At 37.5% G+C, this 10,098-nt stretch overlaps 1 protein-coding gene across 1 annotated transcript in view; it reads right to left on the reverse strand.

Moving 5' to 3' along the window:
* Positions 1-1,217: 1,217 nt before the first annotated feature.
* Positions 1,218-10,098, reverse strand: part of Smp_199380 (hypothetical protein) — a gene marked incomplete at both ends in the record, with an annotated part of 31,348 nt that continues 22,467 nt past the window's right edge. Inside the window, 2 exons of the mRNA XM_018792480.1 lie at positions 1,218-1,400; positions 3,716-3,893. Coding sequence (XP_018644693.1) covers positions 1,218-1,400; positions 3,716-3,893 — 361 coding nt within the window. The remainder of the gene's footprint in view (positions 1,401-3,715; positions 3,894-10,098) is intronic.

Genomic DNA, 10,098 nt, shown 5'->3' on the forward strand with positions numbered 1-10,098 from the left:
ACCAGCAACCTAACTGGCAAATAGGTGAAATAGCAGTATTATCAGAGGTATTCACACTAGCATCATCCCTTCTATTCACAGGCAAGCTCATTTGTGGTGACTTCAACATGCCTGAAATTTCTTGGTTTCCAGTCAAAGCTCCGAAACGTTATGAATCATATCACCAAACTGCATCACTAGGCAAGCGCTAACTTGGAATGGTGAAGGGAAGCGGAAAAGAGGAAGGCCAAAGAACACATTACGTCGGGAAATAGAAGCAGATATGAAAAGGATGAATGTTAACTGGAAAGAACTGGAAAGGATTGCCCAGGACGGAGTTGGTTGGAGAATGCTGGTGGGCGGCCTATGCTCCTCCACGAGGGGTAACAGGAGTAAGTAAGTAGTAACTGTACAGAAAATATTGTCCAGTGTCGAAATCTTATTCTGGGGCTTTACAATTATGTTATTTGTATAAAAATCTGTTAAGACATAGATGTAGAGCTAGTAAATTTATTCAGATTTCAATCTATGCATACTAACTGCTTCAGGATAAACAGTATTTTCATATTTAATGGATGGAATATGGCTAACAGTCAAATCTAAGAAGCGTGTTCAGTCCTACTTGGATTTTGTCAGCTGGATGTACCTATATCCTAGTATTCACGCGAGAATTTAGAGCAAATACCTTTTGCTTCAAACACTCAACAAACAAACCAGATTCCAGTGGAGGGAGAAATCAGGAAGAAGCGCTGGAAGTGGATAGGACATACATTAAGGAAAGCACCCAACTGTGTCACAAAGCAAGTACTCACACGGAATCCTGGAGGCCGAAGGAGAAGAGGAATACCAAAGAACACCTTATGCCGAGGAATGGAGACAGACATGAGAAGAATGAACAAAAATTGGATAGAAGTAGGAAGGAAGGCCCAGGACAGAGTGGGTTGGAGAATGCTGGTCGGTGGTCTATGCTCCATTGGGGATAACAAGTATAAACGAAACAAAAAACGATCAAACACTCAACGCATTATCCACTGAACTACTGAATCCTACTAGTTACTAACATGTGAAATAGGTATAAATTGAACTTGTTTTGTAAAGTTTTGTATCAACAACGAGATCATTAAAATCCTTACAAATTAAAGTAATTTCATATTTGACTTTCCATGTGCAATCAAGAGAATTAAAACAAAAAGAAACACGAAATTCATGCATATCTGTGCTGCAAAAAGTTTTTTTTTTTAACAGAAAAAACGTGAGAGGAAATACATACAACCTACCTTATGACGACATTGTAACAATTGATGCAATAATTGATAGCCAATTTTGGAAGCAAGCGATTTCCTTTCCACAACAGCTATTACATTCTCTTCAGGTAATTTACACTGAATAGCAAACCAATTAGCAATAATGCTGGAACAGAACTAATGTTTATTTTTTTTGGTATTTAAGAAAGTTAAAAAAAAATAGGAAGAATTCTATTATGTGTTTTTCGTAGGTGAAAAAGAAACTAAATCTTCTTTTACTCAACACTACTACAGTGGTGCAACACATATATTAAGAGTTTTTAATCAGAAACTCATCCTCTAAATAACTGATAGAAACCGTTTAAAAAGGGATGATTCCGATAAAAACCTTAATCGCTTCCATGATTACCAATATATTTAATTAGGTCGCCATTACCATCAAACCGAGTAACAAACGTTTGAGTGTTATTTTGTTTCTTTAAACCTCTACAGATTGGTAACCGACAGTGACTCAAGATAGTGTGTATCCGTTTATGTTGGTTGTCGCGCTATTGAGTCAACTGGTTCAAGCCCGTATGGCAATAGTACCGTACGTAGTATCGGAAATACATATCAAAATATACAATCAAGGGTTTTAAACACTAGTCTTCGTCATTCTTAAGTCACTCAATGTATTAATCGCTTCTTTTATTAGATAAAAACAATCTCAGTATCTATACAAATGAAAAACGTCATGACAAGAAAGTTATTTAATAGGACATTTGAAGTGAACAAGATAACAAAAAAGATCCTACTGGATATATTACAGAAAATAGAACTAATATTTAACTAGTTAAATATAGATTTTATGAAATAGAAAATTCTATTTATAGAAGAAAACTTCGCCTGTAGCTCCTCCGGGGGCTACTGCTGGTCCCAAGCCCGGGTAAAGGAGGAGGGTTGGGCATAGGGTTAGCGACCCCATCCCGTAGAAAACCAACTCGCTAAAAAACGCTAACCAGAAAGTTTATAGAAGAAATATTCAACCACTAAATGAAGGATAATCAGATATAACAACTAAATTAATCAATGTAGAATGAAACTGAAAATCATTAAGCAACTGTCGATTTGTATAGTTCATTATTCATGTTAGTACATTTGTATAGATTATTATTTATTATCTACATTGAATATCTTTTAGTCAATTTACACAACTGTCCTTCAACAATAAATCTTATTTACATCTGTCAATTTTGTTTATGTTCAAATATGTGTGTAAAACTTTTTCCCTACAGATTATTCTTCCTTTTAGTGTGCTACTGATAAAAATGTAACTAAACAAACCAAGATACACTTTCATGTGAGGTTTTATACTACTTTATTTTCTAAATCTAAAGTATTATATTTTAATACCACGAAAATATGAATTAAATAATAACTGAATAACAATGTATTAATTAATGAACTTGATTTCCAGTCTCACTGGTCTGTACAAGGCTTATTGGAGCTATCAGGCAAAATCAAATAATTAGGAACAAAAACCATTGGTATAAATACATTTGTCTTTCTGATTCACATAAGGATATCTAGGCTGAAACCTTGGCTAGGAGTACAACGGACATCCCACAACAGCGTATCTGGTTTATAATTTCTCACATACTATCTAATCATGAGATGGTACGTGAGCGCATACATGTGATATACTTAGCATCGCCTAGCATATCCCGATTTCAAACTCCATCCTGCTATTTCAGCTTGGGAAGTGAGGTAATAGTACCACTGGTTATCGGGCCTAAATTATGGGTTGAATCTGAGTACATAAATAAGTATTCAGATGAGTTGTGTTGCATCTTGTGTCCGCTGTCCAAAATCACGTTCGAAGTCACTATTCAGAATCTTAATTTGACCTGTTTCGCGCATGCTATGTACTCTATAGCCCAGTGTCTCTGACTTGGTCAGTTACACGCCTTACTAATCCTACTGACCTTGAGCCAATAATGCATGTGATTCAAAATTTTAATTCAATTATTAAAAATCAATTTACTTAACTAGTAGACTATCAATGAAATCAGGGTACAAAATGTTCATATTACTGTAATGCATACTACTTATTCTGACAGATATAAGTAGTATGTAATAGTAATTGGAATTACAATGCCTATCAGCAGAAGATTGGATTGAAGAGAACAGGAAGAAAAACAAATAGTAATTGTAATAACAACAGAATAGAAAGAATCATAAAAATATAAAGAATAACTGAATGAAGATGTACAAATGATGTATTTAATATACGGTTTGCATAATTTACAAAAACACTTAGTAATATTTGATTAAACAATAAATTCATTTTCCCCACCGAGTTCTAGTTCACTACCCTAAGAATCATTGCTAAATACAAAATTCTAGCTAAAAAACAGATTGATCATGAACATAGGATACACCTACATTAGAAATATTATGAACACATTTGTAATGCCGCATATTTATATAGACATATATTTTTATTGACTTACTTTCAAGGTATTCCATGACCAAGAGAGAACATGTTGATATTCCGGTAATAATTCAATAGAATTTAATAAATCCACATCAGAATTATCTACATTATTTACAGTTGTTGGATTAGTTGTAGTATGTGTATGTGAGGTTTGGATGAGATGACAATGTGTTGATTGACCGACTGTTTCATTACTATAATGCAATAGACATTAAAAGATAAAGAAAAGTAGAAAGGGGAAAGCGTAGAGTATTAAAATGAGTAATAATAATAATAATAACTATGGATTTTCTGAATCGAATCCAAAGACCAGGTATTGACTTCAGTTTTTAACTATCTCTCCCTACAACAAACATTAGTCAAATAACTTTGATTATACTGATGATCATTAAATGATCCAAGAATGCAATGGTATACACAACATGCAATCTGATATGCCACAATGTTTTGTATTGATTTCCAAATGTCGAAGATTTTCAACAATATAAGTTTGTTTATGAGATAGAAACATAAAATAAAAACGATTGAAGGTAATATGAAATAAAAAAGTGAGAAAAATAAAGACAGAAAAATGTAGAAACGAAGAAAAACATATAAAAAGAACGAAATGATCAATTGGTGAAATTCCAGCTGTGAAATAAACACTAAGACATCAAACTAGTGAAACAGATGATTATCGGCTAAGGCAAACTGCTAGGTGTTCGCTATAAGTTCTTGGATGTAGAGTGATGATTGCACTCGGCTCCCAACTGATAGGTTGAGGGATTCGGATCCCACCCCCTCTTATGATAGTTTCGAAACTAGGGTAGTGTGTATCACTAACCTTCAAACCTAAATTGTCGTACTCCAATTTTATTACACAGAACTTTGAAGTTCACTCTGAGACGTGAACCCGTTACCTTTTGCTTCAAAAGTCAACATGTTATCCACATGGCTAGAACGTCACAAGTAGGACGAAACAAGAATCCAGGACCCTATTGCTAGCTACATTCCATCTGTCCTATACAAACTTCTGTTATAATGGTTATATTAAGGCAATCCGCATAAGATGTAGATACCCAATCCAAGTCTGATCAGATTTCAGAGACTCGGACTCAGTACTCTTCGCCTCAAACGTTTTACACATTATTCACTAATGAGATACTGAGTCCAAACAGTCACTCACTTGTGTAATCGGGTGAACTTTAATTCATATCTACATGTTGCCTTGATCTTTCTATTTATGTTTAGGACTGTAGTTGACCAGTCTCTCTTAAGCATATGTGATCCTAGATTCCAGTCCCAGAACGAACACCAACTCTGGGATGAGACAGTCACATCCAGTTGATCAGTCCCAAATAGGGCCAAATGCACATCCTGAATTTCATTGATAGCCACTATCCATCTCTGCTTCAAAACTGTTTGTCACTTAATGGTAATATCGAGGTAATCCACACAGGATGCGAATAAGCCAAAAAAGACTGAGCAAATGGAGTGCCGAACAACAATGTAAAGATTCAAACAAACAATATATACAAATATTTAGAAAGTTGAAACTTTTTGAAATATCTTACATAGAACTATTGTTTACATGTTCACCACATAATTACTAAACATCTGGATTACTGTAACTTTATATTCTCCTAGTTGTAATCTTTCGTTTGGTGCATAAGTAATCATTGTATATCCTACTTTCATCAAATTATTGTGAATTAATTAGGAATCTATCATTTAGTTTTTCCTTTGCTTACGATGTATTTATACCCATGCCATCAATTGCTATTCGTGCGACCAGGAAATCACTCCATATTGTTGTGTGAGTTGACTTGTAGTGGCTGGTACTCTAACAAGCCCACATAGGTTATTCTAGCCTTTGGACAGATCAATCTATTCATTCTGTTTAAATCACATTTTGAGCTTGTCACTTATTCGCTCATTAATCCTGACTGTTTTTCTACATGATCGCGTGCGTATTAATTACTTACCTTACTTATTATATGTCTGTAACTTATTTTTGTCTGACTATAAATATCTATTCACGCTTAGTTTAATCAAGTTGGTTCACTTGCTTTCGCCATTGCGTGTCATTTTGTTTCGCTTCGCTATCCAATCAACGACTATACGAAATTTTATGTTTGAGGCGATTATAGGTTCCCTAATCTGAGAACGGGTCTAAGACTATGTGGCCAAATACCAATAAGCTAACTATTCTGACGCATCCCAGCTCCGCTAACTAGAGTGAGAATTCCAAGTCTGAAATGGGGAAATATATTCCGCAAACAGCCAGTAGCACAAGCAATCACGACCAGTCTCGTCGGAAATACACTCACTTATATATTGGTTTGTATACCCATTTTTTATTAATAATCAGAATAAGTCATATATGTGAAAAATAATTCATACAAGAATGATCTGGATTCCATTGCTAGCCACTGTCCATCTTTGCTTATAATGCTTGTGAATTAAAGTTATATCGAGGCAATACGCACAGTATGCATATATGCCAATAAAAGACTGATCAATTGCAGTCCTAAACATCAATGGGAAGATTCAGACAAACAATACCAAGTGGATTTAAGAATGTCCTATGTTATACAGAATAAAAGGTCATGGGAGAGAACGAAACAAATACTATACTGAGTGATCAACAAATTGAATTAAACGGAATTAATGTTGAATAAAAATTATGAGTAAATAAATCTAATTTTGACCTTTCGCCCCGTCATGACACAAAATATACGTATTTAAAAATCCATTCTTGTATTTGACTTATTTTGTTGCGTTATTCAGCAACGCGATTTATGTCGATGATTATATACGAGAATTGGCGACATAGATATTTCGATAACAACCTTGCATACGATTCAATTTAGAGTCAGATTTAGGGCCACTAAAGACTCATTCAAATGAACAGTCAGACAATAGAGATCTTAACTACTTGTGGATTCATCTTCTGATTGGAAATTAGGTTGAAAGTAACCCGAAGATCAACAAGTGCTAAAGTCTTTGTCTCTATTCATTGGTCACAGGGATATGAGCAAAATAGTTCAGTGATCCTACAGGTATAAATAGAATTAATCAATAATCAGACTCGATAATACTACTGCTCCCAAAATAACGCCCCAATCATATGGGGAACAACAGAAAACAAAAACATGTTTTGTTTTGTGAAGATATAACGGATACAATATCATCTAATCATTCAAAATACTTACATGGTAATTTATCTATTTATTTATTTAAACACATAAATATTGGTACAAAGGGGCACCAAATATATATGCGCCGCACAAATCTCATTTGATTTGTGTGAGGGCTGTGATACTGCCCACGTGCCCAAATCGGAACAGGTGGTTTTCTTAGGGGGTCACACCCGGAGCTTTTGACCTAAAGGTCTGATGCACAAGGCAGTGCAGCATCGTAAGGAGATGCAGTCCCATGGTAGCCAGTGACTAACGATTGATTTATACGCCATTTGTTCCGTCAAGATATTGGAGCCCATGTGCACCAGTCAGTCAGTCAGCTACAACGTAGGACCAGGCACATATATGCATCGGTCCAAGTTGCCATACCTCGTTAGCACAACAAGATCAACACCGGATTAATAGTAGTTAATTTAGTGTTGGTAGTAGTATATAAATTATAGGTTGTATATAAGGATATAGTATAGGAAGGAAGAGAGATATGAAGCAATTTTAGTCTCAAGGTTTAAGGGAAGATAAAGAGTGTATACACCTACGCCATTGTGATCGATTCTGAGCCATGTCACACAGAGTCTCCAACCATTGGTTACGATAGTCACGCGGACCCCAACCAGGTAGTCTGCATCTTCCAACATGGCTCAGACTAGAAGTTAGTGACTTCAAGCACTGATGCCATGTTTTGGGTTGGCCGCCCCTAACTCTCTTCCAACAATCCCCAGTACTAGTCATCATAGCGCGTCGTGGTAATCGGTGTTCAGGCATACGTAACACATGGCCCAACCATCTCAGTCGATGAAGATTCATCACCTCATCAACTGATTTACCATCGTTCCCTAATACCCTGCGTCTAACCTCACTATTACTTACCCGGTTATCCCAGCAGATAAGAGCAATATTTCTAAGGCATCTGTGGTCAAATACTAGTAACCTACGAGTATCTTCTACTCTTAATGGCCATGTTTCACAGCCGTAAAGTAGAACAGAACGAACTGATGCGCAGTATACTCGTCCCTTAATTGATAGACGGATATCTCGTCTACGCCATAGGTGACGTAAGTTAGCAAAAGCCAAACGAGCTTTTTGAATCCGTGCAGAGATTTCGTCAGACACCAACCCATTAGGGCTGATTAGACTTCCAAGATAAGTGAAGTTGTCGACACGTTCGACTACTTCACTCCCTATCCTTAGTTCGGGTGTTGACGCAGGCCAGTCCTGGAGTAACAATTTACATTTGGATGGGGAGAAACGCATCCCAAACATCCTGGCATTATTACTGAGTTCCAACAGAAGACTCTGCATTTTGCCAGCGTCTTCACCAAACAGGACTATGTCATCTGCGTATTCTAAGTCGCTTAGTGGTTCCCCTGGTAGGAGACCAATTCCTGTAGATTCAGTCGAAGAGAGTGTTATTTGCAGCAACAGGTCTATAATGAAGTTAAACAAAAACGGGGATAGTGGACAGCCTTGACGGACACCACTTGAGGTTGGAAAATCATATGACAGTTCGCCATAAGCTCTTACTCGACTAATAGTGTTCGAGTAAAGAGCCTTCAAAAGGTTTATGTACTTCTCAGGTACACCTTTCAATGACAGACACTGCCACAGAACCTCTCGGTCTACAGAGTCAAATGCTGCTTTCAAGTCAAGAAAAACTATCATTGTCGGACGCCGATAAGCGTGTCTGTGCTCTAAAACTTGACGAATGGTGAATATGTGGTCGATACAGTCACGACCAGGTCTGAAGCCAGCCTGATTTTCTCGTGTTTGCAGTTCACGAGTCTTAGTTAGGCGCCTGATAATTATTGAGGCTAGTATTTTAGATGCTATGTTAGTCAGACTAATCCCTCTATGGTTATCACAGGATGATTTTGGCCCCTTTTTATATATTGGGACAATCAGTGATTGTGACCAGTCGGATGGGATTACATCCGTCTCCCAGATTTTAGCCAGAATATTAGTCAACCTAATCGCTAAAATTGGACCACCATATTTAAAGACCTCTGGAGGCAATCCATCAGGACCAGCTGCTTTTCCTCGTTTCAGATTACTTATAGCCTTTTGAACTTCAAGTAGGGTCGGGGGGCCTACCTCAATGTTCCATTCAGGTTTTCTGGGGATAGTGGGTAGTTGTGCAGTAGCTGAAGGCCAGCTAAACTGCTCCTTAAAGTGTTCCGCCCATCGTTCTAAACGTTTAGGTTGAGAGCAGATAAGGGTTCCGTCTTTTTCCGAGATTGTCTCACTTACACTTGACTTCTTAATTCCGGTTTCTTTTATTAGTCTGAATAGTTGCCTGGTGTTGCCTACAGCCGCTGCCTTTTCCATCTCTTTTGCTTTCGTTGCCCACCACTGCTCACGATCGTTCCTTAGACTTTTAGTTAACCTAGATCTAATTTGTTTACGCTCTTCGTCGTGTTCAGAGCCTGATGGGATGAGTTTACGCGAATCCATCAGTGAAATAGACTTAGAGGAAATCCACTGGTTTTTTGGAGCCCTATGGTTTAAATGACTAATAGATGTGACTGCTGTTTCCACAGCTGTTCGTATGTCTTTCCAAGCAGCATCTGGGTCAGTCTCGTTTACAGAACTGCCTAGATGTGAACTCAGTTGTTTCTGGAATTCGCATTTGGCTTTCTCGTCCTCCAGTTCAATCCTAATGGGTCTTCTTAGTGTAATTTTCCTGCGTCCATTGAGGCGCAGACAAATGCGCGCTCGTATTAAAGCGTGATCAGAGTCTAAACAAGTATTCCAATACGAGCGACAATCTTCTATTGAGCCTCTCCAACGATGACTGATGACAATATGGTCTATTTGAGTCCATCGTTGGTTTGGTGCAGGTGGTCGCCATGTTAGACGATGTCTCTCCTTATGTTTAAAATTAGTGCTTGCTAAAAATAAACGATTGTCTGAGCATAGTTGCAGCAGACGATCACCATTATCGGTTCGTTGAGCCGGAATACTAAAACACCCACCTAAATGTCTTTCTGTTTGATTTAAGCTGCCTACCTGGGCATTAAAGTCACCCGCTACGACTACTATGTCTGAGCGCTTAGCTTTCTGAAGAAGCTCAGAGAGTTTTCTGTAAAAGTCATCTTTTACTTCATCATGGCTGCAGTCAGTGGGAGCGTAGGCAGAAACGACGAAAAGGCAACGACGTGTGTCCCTATCCTTCCGAGTTCTTACGGAGCCATTTAGCCGGACAGCACACCGGCGACTGTAA

This window comes from Schistosoma mansoni (genome assembly GCF_000237925.1).
Source record: "Schistosoma mansoni, WGS project CABG00000000 data, supercontig 0266, strain Puerto Rico, whole genome shotgun sequence".
Lineage (NCBI taxonomy): Eukaryota > Metazoa > Platyhelminthes > Trematoda > Strigeidida > Schistosomatidae > Schistosoma > Schistosoma mansoni.